Below are 18,128 nucleotides of genomic sequence, written 5' to 3' on the forward strand. Positions count from 1 at the left end.
CACTGGACAAAATGCAATATGGCTTTCAAAAAAATAGAAGCATGCAGGATCTTATCTTCAGTCTTAGACAAATATCAGAGAAAACATTGGAATATGGAAAAAAACTACATGCATGTTTTATAGATTTTGAAAAGGTCTTTGACCGAGTTCCCAGACACTTAATATGAAAAACATTAAAGAAAAACGAGATACAAGATCACTTAATAGCAGCCATATAAAGCCTCTACAAAAGTAACAGAAATTATGTAATTTCTTGTTCTTCTCCTAGTCCCAAAGATTGAGCAGTATATTAGAACCTGTAATAATAGATCAAAAGAATTTGAAATAAATGTAGGAGTGAGACAAGGCTGTATCCTCAGCCCTCTTCTCTTCATCATAATTATGGATGAAATTTTAAAGGCATGCCAAACAAAAACAAAAAAATTCCACCTAGGATACAGGAAACTGAAAGAAACCAGGATTTCACACATGGCTTTTGCAGATGATTTAGTGATTCTAGCAAATACAGCTGAAGATCTGCAGTACGACATCAACATTTGGTATGAAGAAACAAATAAAAGGAATATGACCATAAATATAAATAAAACTAAAACAATGATCATGTCTAGAAACCAACCAAAACACATAATAAAAATAGAAAACCATCAACTGGAACAAGTCCACTCCTTTAAATACTTGAGATCATATATACAAGAAGATGGTAGACTAGACACAGAAATTAACAGCAGGATAACTGGGGGAACAAAGCTATTCTATGCAATGAAAGGCCCACTTCTAGATAAGAAAGAAGTCATCCAGAATACCAAAATGGCAGTATACCGTTCAGTGTTTCTACCAACATTTAACATACAGTTGCAAGTCTTGGTGTTTAACAACAGGAAACTAGGAAAGTGGCACAAAAACAAGACTAGACCAAATAAGAAATCAAACTATAAGAGACAGCCTTCAAGTTGCACCTCTTAACCAGTTCATAACACAAGCCCAAATGAGGTGGTTTGGGCATCTTAATCGAATGGAAGAAAGCCAGAAAATAGGAAAAAGAAACATAGGCAGACCCAGGGAAGGTTGGCAAAAGGAAATTAAAGAAAAATTGGAAAAGAAGGGAATTAACTGGAAAGAAGCAAAACAACAAGCCTTGGACAGGACGGCATGGAAATCTCTTTGGCAAAATCTCAATGCTTAAAAGCACAAGAGATTAGAAGAAGAAGAGATCCAATCTTTGTTACTTCCTCTTTCTGTGTAACCTATTGTTTTTTTCTTCCAAATTTAATATTATTTCCTTTAATTTGCACCAATATTCTGTGTGGATTCAGACCAAGCATAATGACATCAAGGTTCTCTTTCAGAATTATAAAATAGTATGCTTCAGCCTGCAGGAAATATACCTGAAAATGAGTGATCTGGCTCTTAGTAAGGACAGGACAGAGGATGGACCTGCCCACAGAGGAGTCACCATCATTGTTGGCAACTATATCCCCCCTTCCAACAAATCCAGATTTACATCAGCATAGAAACAGTTGCTATCTGACTTTCAGTCAGAAATATAACAGTATGCTTTATCTACTTTCCTCCTCCTGCAGATATTTCTCAAGATGACCTTCGTGATGTCATATCACAGTTAATGCTCCCCTCCCCCATACTTTTAATGGGGGATCTAAAAGGATGCAACATTCTGTGGGATAGTGCCCAAAAAAACACGAGAGGAAGAGTTATTGAGTAAATGTTCAAAAGGCATATGGAAGACTATGTTGCTTCCTATGTTTAAGATTGTCGTCAGGCATGACAATGACTTAACTATCTACTCATCCTCTGGTTTTTCATTGTTTATGTGGAAAAATTGATGAAGACCTGTTTGGGAGTGGTCACTTTCCTGTGATATCCACATTTCTGCATGGGCAACCATGTACTATATCACAGATATTATCATTATTATACACCTCCAAAGACTCATTGAGGAACAGCACTCTATTACAACAGCGCTCTATAACTCTCTGTCTCCACCAACTACACAGAACACCACTACCATCATCTTCATTATCACACAACTGCCTACTGTCCACCACCAGTATTTATTGTTGGTAAATTGTGTGTTTTTTCATGGCCAATTTGTCTGTATCGTGTTGGAAGATTGAGCAAGCTGACTGGTCCACCTATCCCTCATTAGCTGAATTTGATTCTGCAATGGTCAGTTCATCTCCCATCAGTAATGCAGTGAACATTCATATAACAGAGCATATAGAAGCATTCACAACTGCTATTCCTTAAACAATAGTCAGTTGTCACATTTTCCTAAGCCAATGCAGACTGATGATTGCACAGCAGCTAAAGAAGCCCAGAAGAATGCAGTGGGGCATTTTCTTGAGATACCCTCACAACAAAGAACCTAATACCTGATGGCTTTCGAATGTTCTTGAGAAAGATATATCCATTGTCAGACCCAGAAGAAATCCTGGATCCAATATAAATCTTCTATAACTAGATCCACCAACAGAAAAGAAGTATGGGGAAAAATCCAGAATATGAAAGGCAAATACACTGTCCATCAGTTCTCCATCCTAGAACATAATGGCTGCAGATTTTACTAAAACATCAGCAACAACTTATCTCCCCAAGTTCCTTGCCCAAAAGCATAGCAATTAAGAAAAACAAATTCTACAACAGAATTTTCTGTTGTAAAATTTGTTGGCAACTATATCCCCCCTTCCAACAAATCCAGATTAACATCAGCAATGTGGCAATATATTTCCAGAAACCTGGCAAAAGACAATTATTATTGTCTTTCCTAAGCCATTGAAGGATCCAAAAATCCTCAATTACTCTGACCAGCTGCTTGTGTGAGATTCTGCAAAAAGAAAAAGGAAAAAAAAATAGTAACACTAGTCTTTCATGATTTTTAGAGAGAAACAACCTTTTTTCTAGAAAACAATCTGGCTTCTGAAAATATCATTCTACTACTGATCATCTAGTCTGGCTGGATTCATCTATTAGAGATATCTTCCTAAAATGCAAGCATGTAGTATCGGACAAATGGAGAAACCATTTCTCCGATATGGTTTCTCCATTTGATACTGGAATATTGAAAGACCTACATACTAACCTACATTCATCAGCGTATATCATTATTATTATTATTATCATCTCGGGCAACTCTAAGGAGTCGACAGACTCATCGAGGGAGGCCCCAACATCATGTCAAGAGCAACTATTCGACATTCACACAGTATCTATCATACCTCACCTTGAACTCATTCATGGTCATAGCACCCACAACAAACTCTGGCAGCTTATTCCACTCATTCACCACTATCCAAGTAAAAAACCTAGTTCTAACACCCCTGCTAACCACACTCTTGCCCAGCTTCCATGTATGGCCCCTAGTCCTCCCACCACCAATCCTATTCTCAAAAATATCATCTGGATTAATCCTATAGAAACCCTTCAGTAATTTGAATGTTTCAATCATATCACCCCTTTTCTGCCTATCACCAATTTTTGCAACCCACAAATCTTCAACTTGTTCTCAAAAGGTTCATTCCGCAGACCTGCCATCATCTTAGTCACTCATCTCTGGATCCTCTCCACCTCCTCCCCATCAAGAAGAAACCCTGGCACCCATATCTGGGCACAGTAGTCTTGATGGGGTCTTATTAAGGCTCGATATAGAGGAACATTAACTTGTTTGTCTCTGCTTGTTAAAGTATTTTTCAGCAACCAAGTGATTTGATGAGCTGTTTTGGCCACTTTTGCAGTCTTCTTTGAGTGCTATCTCCTATCGGAGATCAGTGACCACCTTGGCAAATTTTGAGTGATTCTCAGCTATTCTGAGCAGTCTCTCAGAGTTCATACCAGTCCACTGTCTGATATCTGCCAGCCAAGATTTTCTTCGTCTTCCTTGTCCTCTTCTTCCATTTATCTTCCCTTTTATAATCAATTGAAGTATCTTATATTTTTCATTACGAAGTAGGTGACCAAGATATGCAGTTTTCCTTCTTTTTATGGTATCTAAAAGCTCACGTGATTTCCCCATTTGTTCCAGTACTTCCTGATTGGATGTTTTTGCTGTCCATGGGATTTTTAACATTCGTCTGTATAACCACATCTCAAAGGCTTCAAGTCTTTTTATTGATGTTGTCTTCAAGGTCCAAGTTTCTGCACCGTACAGCAGTACAGACCATACATAGCATTTAACCATGCGTACTTTAAGCTCTAAGTTTAAACTGCGGTTACACAGTGTTGATTTCATCAAGAGAAAATTTTTTCTTGCCATTTCAATTCTAACTTTTATTTCCATTTCTGGGTTGCAATCTTCATTTAACCAGCACCCAAGATATTTAAACTTTGCCACTCTTTCTATTTGTTTCCTATTTAAAGAAAGTGCTAAATTAAGAATTGGTTTCTTACTTATGACCATGAATTTAGTTTTGGTGATATTTATTTTTAATCCCATTTTTTCACTCTCTGCATTTATTAGTTCCAAAAGATTTTGAAGATCCTGAATATTGTCAGCCAGAAGAGCTGTATCATCAGCATATCGGATGTTACTGATGGTTTCACCATTTACACTGATCCCTTCCTTTCTTCCTTCCAAGACTTTTTGAAATATGGCTTCTGAGTAGATGTTAAAAAGAAGAGGTGACAGCACACATCCTTGCCTTACTCCTCGTTTGATGTTAATGGAGTCTGTAATAATGTCATCAACTTGAACAGATGCCTTTTGGTTCCAATATAAGTTTTCAATGATCCTGATGTCTTTACCATCTAATCCAATTATTTTTAATAGTACAATCATTTTAGCATGTTGGACTTTGTCAAATGCTTTCTTGAAGTCGATGAAGCAAACGAATATTACCTTGTTTTGGTCAATACATTTTTGAAATAAGATCTGAGAACAGAAAAGGGCCTCTCTTGTTCCCAAGCCGTTTCTAAAGTCGAATTGGGTATCACTGATGGTGTCTTCACATTTTCTGTATATTCTTTTTTGAATTATTTTCAGAAACATTTTGAGAATGTGACTCATTAGGCTGATCATTCTATAGTCATTACAAGTTTTCGCATTTACTTTTTTAGGTAGCATGATGAAGGTCGACTGCAACCAGTCTTGAGGGATTATGCCTGTATCGTAGATCTTATTAAATAGCTTTACTAATATGTTAATATTGTCACCTTCTAATAACTTTACTATTTCTGCTGGTATTCTATCTGGTCCTAGGGCTTTACCATTTTTAGCTGAGTTTAATGCACATTCTAACTCTGATTTTAGAATGCATGGACCTTCCATATGTTCATAAGTATTTTCTGGATTCTGTCTGTTATCAGTAAAGAGTTCGTCTATATATTTCACCCATTCTTGTATTTTGTCATCCTTTTTGGATATAATTTCTCCCTTTTTGTTTCGAAGGATAGAGAATTGTTTTTTCTTATATATACCTGTGGTCTCTTTCATCTTTTTGTGTAGATTAAAATTGTCATGTTTTTCCTGTAGAATTTCTATTTCTTTACATTTTTCATTCATCCAGATTTCTTTTGCTTTTTTGATCTTGTGTTTAATAATTTTCTGAACCTTTGTGTATTTTGTTGGATTATGATTTTTATATGATCTGCGTTGATCCATGAGAGAAAGAATTTCATCAGTCATCCAGTCTTTCTTTTTTACTGCTCTATTAGGACATAAGGTATTGGTACATTTCTCTATGAAGACAGATTTCAATTTGTCCCACGATTCATCAACCCTCATGATGTCATCATTCTTGATAAGTGCTAGCTCTTGATTCAGATCTTGACTCAATTTGCTTCTTATCTCTGTGTTTTTTAATTTTCCCAAATCAAACCTTTTTTGTTGATGTTTCTTAAGCATAGCTTTCAGTCTAAGTTGTAACTCTGCCACCAGTAGGTTATGATCAGAAGCAATATCTGCACTAGGATAGGTTTTTGTACTCTTTATAGAACTTCGAAATTGTTGATTAATTAGTAAGTAATCAATTTGGTTTCTGACTATATTCCCATTATTATTCTGTGGTGATTGCCAAGTATACAATCTTCGAGGTGGTAGCTTAAACCATGTGTTTGTGATTATTAGCTCCTCTTCCTGGCCGAATTGAAAAAGACGGTCACCTCTCTCATTTCTTGTGCCCAGTCCATGTTTGCCAACTACATCTCCACTTCTACCTTTCCCAACTTTAGCATTGAAATCACCCATGACTATGTTAATATCATGCTTTTTTGTGTTTTTTATTAGTTCTTTTAATTGATCATAAAATTCTTCAATCTCGGTATCACTCTTGTCAGCAGTAGGGGCATAGACTTGTATAAGATTAACATCTAGTGGTTGTCCTTTCAGTTTTAATAACATCATCCTATCTGAGTAAGGGATGAAGCTCAACAGTGACTTATTGATATCTTTGTTTATTATTATTCCAACTCCGTTTTGATGGTTGTTTTCACAACTTCCAGAATGATACATTGTCATGTCATTGACTTGAGTTTTGCCTGATTCTGGCCACCTAACTTCACTCATTCCTAAAATTCCAATTTCAAGTCTTTTCATTTCTTGGATAGCATTTCTTAGCTTACCTGCTTCATACAAGGTTCTGACATTCCAGGTTCCTAGTTTTACTGAGCGCACCATGTTGAGCCTGGGGATTCTTCGCACCCCTGTCCCATTTAAGGGACCGGTAACTCGGGGCCATTTGTGTAGATTTGCTCGCCATGGTGGTTAGTCTGGAGAGAGAATAGAGCAGTAGTTTCTCCATTTGCTTTCTGCTCTGCAGTATTACAGACGTACACAATAAACTGTATTGCCATCTGCAATTTTCTAATCACAAGCTTTACCGTCATCATGAGACTTCAACCTTGTGTCAGTACTGACAAAGCTGCTTCCCTTTGTCAGAGGATTGAATCCTTTATTTTTCCTTGTAACCCTAGGTAGGGGCCCTAACCGGGTACTGACAGCCGGAGCCAGCTGAGCCCGGGTTATTTATAGAGTTCTGCTCCTCTGAAGATTCTTCCGCACATTTCACTGTTGGGATACAAATCCTCTTCCACTGATTTGTCCGTTGTTTCAGCAACCAAGTGATTTGATGAGCTGTTTTGGCCACTTTTGCAGTCTTCTTTGAGTGCCATCTCCTATCGGAGGTCGGCGACCACCTTGGCAAATTTTGAGCGATTCTCAGCTATTCTGAGCAGTCTCTAAGAGTTCATACCAGTCCACTGTCTGATATCTGCCAGCCAAGATTTTCTTCATCTTCCTTGTCCTCTTCTTCCATTTATCTTCCCTTTTATAACCAAGTGATTTGATGAGCTGTTTTGGCCACTTTTGCAGTGTGCCCCCTAAACTTCAACTTCCTATCCACCAACACTCCCAAATCCCTGGTCTCATCAGTCTCCTGGAGTACGGTTCCACCAGTGTGATATACTGCTGCTAATCTTTTCACTCCAAAATGCATAACCTTACACTTTGCCACATTAAACGGACATCCATTTTCCCTAGCCCAGTCCTCCAAATTATCCAAATCATCCTGCAAAATTTTGACATTATGTGCACTCACAATTGCTCTACCCAACTTTGCATCATCAGCAAACAAGTGAACATTTCCTCTCAGATCCTTTCCTATTTCATTAATGAACAAATTGAAAAGTAGTGGTCCAAGAACAGAACCCTGCAGCACACCACTAGTCACAAGCCGTCTTTTGGACTCCACTCCTGAATAAACCACTCTCTGGTATCTCTCCATCAACCACCCTCCTATCCATCTCACCAACCCTATATCCATCCCCATCTGCTCCAGTTTACTGATTAGAGTAACATGTGGTATCCTGTCAAAGGCCTTGGCAAGGTCCAGTAGAATCACTGTAAACCCATTACCCTTATCCAGTTCAGCCGTCACTGTGTTATAAAACGTGAGCAAGTTACTGAGGCATGATCTACCCTTCACAAAACCATGTTGTCCCCCATACAGTATCCCATTTTCATCTATCCAGTCCTGTATTCTTCTCTTGACTAATTTCTCCAAGACCTTGACAACAATTCCTGATATGCTAATCGGTCGGTAATTTACAACAGCAGTCTTGGAGCCTCCTTTATGCAGTGGAACTATTTTCTCCTCTTACATCATACTTTCATCATACTTACACCAGTATGATATATGCTGATGAAGTGCTCATTCAGTAATTCCACTATATCCTTTGTAACAGTCACTCTGTTGCCATAACTGTCCACCAGTGTCAACCTACCATAATTATTTTTCCTCGTTTGCCATATAGTGTAAGAATTCCCTTGAATTAACCATGGTCTGACCAGCCAATCTCCTCTCGTACTGCAAAATTTTTTTCTTTACTATGATTATTACCTTCCTAGCCTGCACTTCATACTCTTCGTGGATCTGATTGCCACCAAGTGTCTTGTACCATCTCTGTAATATATTCTTTTTCAACTCATCTTGCTTGATTTCATTATTCATCCATTTCACCTTTACCCAATCCAGTTATCTACTTAATACTTGCTATATACGAGGGTGATTTGAAAAGTTCTCGGCCTAACAATGAAAAAATGAATTTATAATTTCAAAATAATTTTTATTTTTCAACATAATCTCCCTTAAGACTAATACATTTATTCCAGCGATACTCCAGCACCATTATCCCGTCTCTGTAGTGGTTCTCAGTAAGATCTGCAAAATACCCCTCTACAGCTGCAATCACCTCTTGATTCGAAGAAAAACACTGACCAGCGAGGAAGAGTTTCAGTTTTGGGAAGAGATAGAAGTTAGAGGAGCGCCAACAATTCATAGTGCAGATCCCTTAATTTTCCCATTGCCAAAACACCTTTGTGGGCAGGTGCATTGTCCTGATGAAAGATGATTTTTTTTCTTCTGCAAATTGGGTCATTTGTCACTAAATTTTTCATCTAGTCTGGTTAAAAGATCGGAATAATATTCTCTGGTTATTGTTTTACCCTTTTGAAGATAATTAATAAACGAAATGCCTTTAGCATCCCAAAACACTGATGCCATGACCTTTCCTGCTGATGGAACCGACTTTGTCTTCTTTGGTGCTGAAAATCCGGCTTTTGTCCACTGTTTTGACTGCTGTTTGGATTCTGGTGTGTAATGGTGAATCCAAGTCTCATCCATAGTAATAAATCGATGCACAAAATCAGTTTTATTCTTGTTAAAACGCTCCAAGCACTGTTCACAGATTTTCATGCGAGTGTGTTTTTGATCTGCTGTGAGCAAGTGCAGCACTCATTTTGCTCAAAGCTTTTTCACATGCAATTCTTCATGCAAAATACATCCTACATGTTCTTTTGAAATGCCTATAGTCTCAGCAATTTCACGCACTTTGACTCGTCCAATATCATATCGTGCACATGATCAATGATTTCTGGTGTCGTTACATGTTTTTGGACGTCCTTCACATGGATCATCTTCAAGCTGTTACGCCCACGTTTGAACTCAAAATTTGTCAAAAACGAAGAATAAAAGTGCCCATAAACTTTTATGAACTTCGAATGAATTTCTTTTGCCGTTAACCCTTCTTTTACAAAGAATTTTATAACCGCACAATACTCAATTTTATCCATTTCAAGGGATACAGACACTTTTGCTTCAGACAGCTGTATAAAACAAACTATGTTAAAGTGACTTTTTTACCATTGTATAAAATCTCCAGGTTTTTTTTACATCCACAAAAAACCGGCAGATCATTCCATTGCATGAAAAAAAACAGTATTTATGAGATTCGTTTCTCTTGTGGCATTTGTTGTGCGGGCTGGATGGGAAGGTCAGGGAAGATCAATAGCCTGAACAGATAAAAGACATCAAAAAAAGAAGACAGCACAGTGCTCTTCCCAGAAATTTTAACCAGCCGGGTGGAATGAAGCATTAGCCAGGTGTACAAAAATTTGAATGAATTAAGAAAGACCCTTTTTCATAACAAATTAAAATAGTAATTTTATTAGAAATTACTTGAAACAAGGATAATATTTTATATAGTAATTATAACAAACAAGACTGGGATTTTTCATATTTTCTCATTAAGTAATGAAAAACCTTGTAATGCTCACAGCTTAAAATGCTATACATTAATTCTTCTCTTCTTCTTAGAAGCCTAGTTGTCAGCAGCTTTTTCGTAATTAAAATTTGTTGGATCTGGTCCCTGCAGTGAAATCAGCATCAGATTATTTAGAGTGTTCTGACTGATGCGATTCTTCATACAGGTTTTTATCCTTTTTAATGCAGAGAAACCCCTTTCACATTCAGCAAAATTCATTTCACAAAGTGAATATCCAAAGCTCTCGAGATTGGCTTGCAATGCAAGAAATTGAGCTGGTCTCATGAGTATCGAGACTCTCCGGTTCGATTTCTCATCACTATTAATTAAAAAATGTCTTAAGTAATTTTTCCATTCGTGTTCATTATTTAGCCATGTCAATTCACAACATTAATTAGCTGGGTGGGCAGTAAGACCAATGGGCAAACCAGATCCAACATAGCAGCATAAATCAGGTTTGGCATCCATTACAACTAACACAGGGAGTTTGGCACCAAACAAAAAATGTATCATATTGATCATAACTGTTTTACAAGAAAGTTTAAGGAAGCCTCTGAAATGCTAAGGATCCCCGCACAGAAATCGAGACTTGATCCTACATCGTGTTTGGTCTGCTTTCATTAAAAATCAAGCCACTGTGAATCAAAATGATGTAGTGAATGATAAGATCTATTGGTGAAATGCCTTCTAACTTTTATTTCTGTATTATTTTATTATCTTGAGTAATCAATGTTCCAAGATATCTGAAGGAGATGGCACTTTTAAATTTCAGGTTATCAATGGTGAAATGTCCATTTGCCCTTTGATTATGAACTCTGCATGCATTTAAATATTGTTTTATCCTTGTTAATTTGTAATCCTAGTTTTTCAGCAGCAATTTTGAGTTTTCTAAATGTTTTTTTAATATCTTTAGCATTTTCTCCAACAAGGCACATACATCTGTATATCCTAATATTACTATTCTTTTTGTTACCTTTTACAGTTTCTCGAATGCATTTTTCCAGTGCTAAATTAAAAAGATGGGTGAAAGGGCATCTCCTTTTCTCAATCCCGCCTTAATATTTCAAAAGGTTCAGACCTAATTGAATTTGCTAATACTATGCTTCGTCTGTCAGTGGTGCAAATTTTGATTAGACAAATTACCTTATGAGGTATTCCTAGTTCATGTATCCTCAAAGTCCTTCTTTATGAATGCTATCATATGTTTTTCTGAAGTCTACAAATAAAATATGAACTTGCAGATTGTTTCCCTTCCCCCCCCCCCTTTTTTTTTTTTCTCTAGTATCTCTTTAAGTGTAAATATTTGGTCAACTGTTGAGCTATTTCTTCAGAATCTTGCTTGATATTCATCAATATTTTCTTCAGCATAAGGTAAGATACTTTTTAGTATAATATTAGATAAAATTTTGTAGCCTGCTGATAGTAGGCAATATTCCCTTGCAATTTTCACATTCATATTTGTTTCTCTTTTTATAAACTGGAACGATTAGCGATTCTTTCCCTTTTTTGGGTGTCTTCTTTTTCCCATATTAAATTTACCAGCTTATGTATATGAGTGGTTAATTCAGTATCCCCATATTTAATGAGTTTGACCACTATTCCATCAGTACCTGGTGTGTTATTGTTTTTGAGCAGCTTTATACTTTCCTCTACCTCAGCTAAGAAAAGTTTAATTATTTCTGAGTGACAAGTATGATAAATATTCTGTTTGAAAGACACAGTAGGCTCATCACAATTTAAGAGTTTGTTAAAGTACTCTCTCCACCTGTTTTGTGTTTCATTTCTAGAGTCTAGTGTTTGTCCATTGCTATTGTTGATTTCTGTTGTTTTCATATGTGAAAACATGTTTGATCTTTTTTGGTTTTGGGATTAATGGAAATTTTTTCTAGGATTATTTAATGTAAAGTATTTCTGGATTTCTTCAATCTGTTCACAAAAAAAAAAAAAAAAAAAAAAAAAAAATCTTTTCTTATTATTGTATTGGCTTCCTTGCTGCTCTCTTTTTACCTCAGAGTGGCATGAATATCAGCTGGGTTATTAAGCCAAGTGCTTCTATCTTTTTTTCTGTTTCTTTACTGCCCATTCACATTCTTCATTGAACCATTTTTATGCTGTATTTTAGTTTGAATTCCAATTGTGTTTTCTGCTGCTACTTTTATTCTATTCTTGATATGATTCCAGATGTTTTCAATATTTTCATTCTCTTCCAGTTGTATATTTTTCAATTTCTGTTTTAATTCACACTCATATTTTCTTCTCTCTCTCTCTCTTCTGTTATATCTAGTTTGTTAATACTGTATCTCAGTTGATTTGCATGTGCTGAAAAATATTTACTGTTTATTTTAATCTTAAGTGTGGCACCAACTAGAAAATGGTCACTATCGCACTCAGCTCCTCTGAGGTGGATATTCAGAATGCAATTTCTATGCCTTTTATTTATTATGATGTGGTCTATTTGATTTAATGTACGACCAACAGATTTCCATGCTTGTTTGTGTATATTCTTCCTCATGAACATGGTGCTGCTTATTATGAAATTTCTGGATGTGGCCAGATTAATTAATCTTTCTCCATTAATTTGTCTCTTCATCGAAGGCTTTGGTTTCCAATATTTCTTTTTTTTATAAATTTCTTCTTTTCCAATTTTTACATTGAAATCACCTAATAAAATTATTATATCCTTCTGGGGAATTTTTTTCCAGGATTAATTCCATTTTTTTGTAGAATTTAATGCTTCTGTGCTGGTTCCTTATGTGTATCTACCAGTTGTGAAGTTCTGATAACATCTAATTTGTATTTATATCTAGTCTTTTTTTTGTGTGTATAACTTTTATTAGTGCCCCTGGTGTAAGTTTGATGACTTACGGAACTTGTAGGGTTATATTTGTTTATTTTATTAAACTTTTTATCAATACTGGAAGCTATCTACATGCATTAAAGATACCAAGAAATTATATACTTGTTTAATCTTTTATCTAAGTGTAGGGAAATTTTGCACACGAAGTATTTTCACAACATAGCTGCTTGTAGAGACTAATGACTTCACATGAATTGCAGTTGCCTTAATTTTCTTTATTTCCTTAATTGTCTTTAATTTAATTTATAAGCAAATGAAAAACTTTCAACAATTGCATAAAGATTAATGTCTTGAATTTTGATATCAGGTTTAATACCACTTTCCTTCATAATGTGATCCATATGGATTATAAATATCAGTGGAGATAATGTACACCCTTGTCTCACACCTGATTTAACATCAAACATTTCTTCCAATAGTTCATACAATTCTAACTTAATGCCCAGTTAGGTAGTACAACACCATATTCAGTCCTGAAGATATTTTCAGGTGCAAACTTTGTTTGCTCACACTTGGATAAAGGATTAAACTAAATTTATTATAGTCTAACCAAGTGAAAAATAAACTTTCAACATCTTTCTCTAAATCCAGAGTAATTTAATAAAAAAGGTGGCACACCTTTTGGCAACTCCTATAGGTAAAGGTGACCTCGCTAATGCTTCTGCCTGGTATCTCCACCACTGGGCCTGGCTCCCACTGAAGAGACCTCAGTAAAGGTCGAAACTAGTCTGAGTAGTGGCCAATCCCTTAATGCATAACATTATACATATCTGCAAGGAGATGTATTTTGCATTATGGGAAATACTGGGATAGGAGTGATGTTAGCTTGGTCTACCTTTGCTACGAGTTGCCTGGTGTTGTACTACCTTACTGGGGTAAGGTAGTACAACACCATATTCAGTCCTGAAGATATTTTCAGGCACAAACTTTGTTTGCTCACACTTGGATAAAGGATTAAACTAAATTTATTACATGGCTTAAGCTTTCCCAATCTAATTGATTTAGGATGGATTTTAATTTCTGTTCATTTGTTGCTATTATCACTGTGTCATCTGCATATCGTAGATTAGTGATTGTTCGGCCACCTAATTTAATGCCTCCATTCCACTTTTCTAGAGATCGTTTCATTATAGTTTTGCTGTAAAGGTTGAATAGTAATGGTGAGAGTATGCATCCTTGTCTTGATCCTTTTTCAAATTGGAATGCAGGGGACACTGAGTTTTCAATTCTTACTGGTGTTTGATTTCGTTGATATAAGTTCTTTATGAGGGTTACTAGATGATTTAGTATTCCTGATTCTTGCATGATATCCTATAAAATATCCCACCTCATACAGTCAAGGGTAGTTGTTTCCCACAGGAAACAACTACCCTTGTCAGCGTCCATACATGTTTTGAAAGACTTGGAAAACTCATCTACCTTGAGTTTTCTTAAACATCTGCCATTGGCATGTTCAATGGCATCTCTCTTTCTTTTCAAGAAATAAGAAAAAATCATAAAAAAAAGATTCACACTAATGAAAAAAAAAAAATTCAGTTTTGGCACTGGTACCTACATACACAGTGCAGAAAAAATATAATCAGATTAATTCAGCCAAATATGGATGATTCCCAAAGAGCATTAATACCCTTGTCAGTATTCACATGCTGTGGGCTTAAGAAAGTCTTGGAAAACTCATCTGTGGGTTTTATTCTGTCACATTCTTCTGAATGTCATAATTTCTATGAAATCATCATCCATTCAATCTCGCTTTCATCATGGGAATCACAGAGTAGTAGTCTGCTGGAGCCAAGTGAGAGTAAGGAGGGTGGATGAGCACTGTATTCTAGTTGAGAGCTAGTGATGACTGTGTGAGCAGGCTCATTATCATTCAACAGCTGCAAACCAGCCATTTCTATATTTGTTACATATGCTTGTTTCTCACCAACAGACATTTCACTGTCTGAGTATAGGACAAATTCCTGATTTGGTTATCCCTTTGTGAATGAAAAATGTTCTCAGCATGAGTTTGATACACAATTTCTGCAAGCAGTTGCCTTTTTTTTTTCTTGACCTTTGTCAGCTAGGTAACTATCATTATGCACTTTGTAATTTGCTCACAGAATCAAACCAGAAGCACAAGCACCACCTCTTGCTATTGGTAATTACACTGTTTAGAAATCAGGTTCACGTCACCTATTTTTTCCTATTTTGTTTGAACAAAATCTTTACAAGCAACCAGTCATCTGAGGTTTTCTTAATCTTGCAACAGTTTAGAACAAACTTCATGCAAATTTTTCTTTAAGTTAATGGTAATTATTGATCTTATTGATTCCTCATTCACTGTGCACTTTTCCATTAATTTGGGATTGGAGATTATTTTTCAGTTCCACTTCAAGGGTATTTGCTACATCTTCTCTGACCTCTTTAAGCTGCATAGTCAAAACCTTTGTACTTGAACAGAGCATCATCCCTATAAGCCATTCACAATATTTCATCTATTTTAATGGACTTTTCCCCAGCTTTATACAAAACTTATACTGATTCAGAGTCTTTGTTTTCTGATGGTGACATTAGACATGATGCACGAAAATCCTTGCAAACAAAAAAACCTTAAAGCCAGCTGGTTTTTGGGCTGTGATAGTACTGCCAAAGTCAAATTTTTATGCTTCTTTAGCATAGAAATATGACCTTGTAGCAATACTCGTGTTACATGTGTTTTTGATTCCGTCTCATGTTTTTTCCACAATGCCATAAGCAATCCAGAAGTAACTTTTGTATAATCTATACCTTACTTATGAGTTAGAAATAGAAAGATAATCAGCCTCTTTTATTTGGAGTCGATATGTGTGGATTATGGACATAGGTTTCATTCAAATTTTTAATTGCAGTCTAAAGATTTACAAGTATTCTGAATTAAACTCCTACACAGTTTTGCATTTTTTTATTTATTTTATTTATTCATATAGGGTTTCCTCCATTCCTCAACCGTCTCATAGAACAGGTTGATCCCTCCTAGTGAGGGATTAAGTATGTATTTTATGACTGTAGATCTGTGTTTGTTCATAGGCCGATTTGCCTGTTCTGAGAGATGAAAAACCTGAGTTTTTTTTGTGTGAAAAATACCATCTAACTCACCTCTAGTCGAAAGAGACCAGATAAAGGTTCCTCACATTGTGGACAGGAATATTGAACCCAGGTCTTTCCTACCAAAGGGCTTCATCTGTACCAACTAAGCTACGGGATGACTTTGTGTGAGATATTTAATGGAACATCCTATATAGCCTACCTTTTTTATTTTTTACTTTTTAATTTTTTTAATTATGTACTACTTAATACATAATTGGGATATGCTGCTGAAAAAATTAAGGCTAAAATTAACTAAAATGAAATGAAGACATTACTATTTTCTATATGACATAATTACTTCTGTTTCTTCTATTAAGAAAACATCACTCTAAAATTAACTTATGTATATAAATAAATGTACATTTTTGTAATATAAGCAAGTCATTTTTCATTTACTTATATTACGCAAGTAAAGTCGTTATCAGGCTTCCGAACACCCCCTTTCTTTTTTAAATATTTGAAATTCTTGTTACCCTAATGATATATTAAGTAGTAGCCAAAAAAGGGAGGCTCTGTAGGACTCTCCACTAAACAAAGCTTGTTATATTTACATTAGTATCAAAAGTACTTCAAAGGAATAACATGAATCTGAGGTTCAGATAATTCTAATAGCAATATAAAGAATTTTTAATATCTATATCTGTTTATTTCATTATTTTAATATTAGAATGAGGACTGATTTTAATTATTTTAGTAAATGCTTATTATTATTTATTAAAATTATTTCATTATTTTCATTTTAGAATGTGGACAGATCATCTTATAGAAAACTGTATGTTCAAGCTGGAGCAGATTTTAAATGATCCTTCTATCACATCGCTTTTGAAAATTTTATTGGTATGTGGAAATACTAATTGTCACCTTTTAAATTCTTAGATATTTGTTTTGGTGCACAAAACTTTTTTTAAAAATGATCTATCCTTTTTATATGATATCAAAAAATGTGATGTTATTTGCATCTCTACTTAATAGAATAATTTAATTAATGTTCATCTTGTCTTATTATGAGGATTGCTAAAAAAAATTGGTCAGTTTTAATCTTAGAAAACATGTTATTTTATTATTACTAAGTCCCTCTCTCACACAGCTCACCATATTGTGCTTTTAATGCATTCATGTTCTTTGCAGTCATTGTGCTCTCAGATAATGCATTTCAATCATTGACCACTCACTCCCTTGCTCACACCTTCCTTAATGGAACATCCTATATAGTCTACCTTTTTTTTTTTTTTTTGCTACTACTTAATACATAATCGGGAGTATGCTGACAATAAATTTAAGACTAAAATTAACTGAAATGAAATGAAGACATTACTGTACCTTCTATATGACATAATTACTTCGGTTTTCTTATTTCCAAGGATGGCCTCTGTTCTTACCCTTCTATGAAAAAATCTCTTCAATGTTGCCAACTTATGTCTCTATCATATCCCTCCTGTTCTTGTTCACTGGACACTGCAAATTGCATTTTTTCAACCATTCCTCATGCTCAGCACTTCACAGATCAGAAGCCACTTTAGTCAATTGCCTCTAAATCCTTTCCATTATCTCTTCATCCTTAAAACCAAGTGATTTTCAAACTGTTTGAAACTAGAACTGTGGACAGTAGTAGTCCATATGTAGTCTATTCAAGGCCTCATACAATGAAGCCACAACCTCCTTACAGTCAGTGTCCTCTTCATCATTGTCAGAATTTGTGCTATCCTCACAATTTTAGGAATGTGTACTCTAAATTTTAGTCCTTATCAATCTCTTATTTCCTCCAATATATCCCCACCAGTTGGATGCTCTGCATCCCATCTTTGTTTTCCAAATTTTAAAACTTTACACTTTGCAAAGTCCTCTTCTAAAGCTACAACAGCTGAATATCTCTGATACACAACTTGCTAATACATATCATATAGCCAGTCTTCATCCCACACATTACCCAACCTCGTCTGTTACAGTTTAACTATCAGTTTGTCATGTGACAATTTATCAAAAGCCTTTTCAAAATCTACATATACCACTATGTATGCATTCCCCTTGTTCAGTGCACCTGTCAACCAGATTACTAAAACCTGATCTTCCTTTAGCAAATCCATACTGCCCATCAAAGAAAATGCCATTGTTGTCA

The 18,128-nt window shown here is 35.5% G+C and overlaps 1 protein-coding gene across 6 annotated transcripts in view; it reads left to right on the forward strand.

The window, feature by feature from the left end:
- The window catches only part of Cog1 (conserved oligomeric Golgi complex subunit 1), a 580,539-nt gene that overhangs the window by 390,962 nt on the left and 171,449 nt on the right, over positions 1-18,128 (forward strand). For all 6 annotated transcript variants that reach the window (XR_016549365.1, XM_090403917.1, XM_090403919.1 and 3 more), the window contains exon 23: positions 16,756-16,849. Coding sequence is in view for 5 of the 6 variants with exons in the window: in XM_090403917.1 (XP_090260043.1) it covers positions 16,756-16,849 (94 nt within the window). In the remaining variant the exon portion in view is untranslated. The remainder of the gene's footprint in view (positions 1-16,755; positions 16,850-18,128) is intronic.

The sequence above is a fragment of the Typopeltis vanoorti genome, chromosome 14 (genome assembly GCF_054136105.1).
Source record: "Typopeltis vanoorti isolate ZY-2024b chromosome 14, IOZ_Tvanoo_1.0, whole genome shotgun sequence".
NCBI lineage: Eukaryota > Metazoa > Arthropoda > Arachnida > Uropygi > Thelyphonidae > Typopeltis > Typopeltis vanoorti.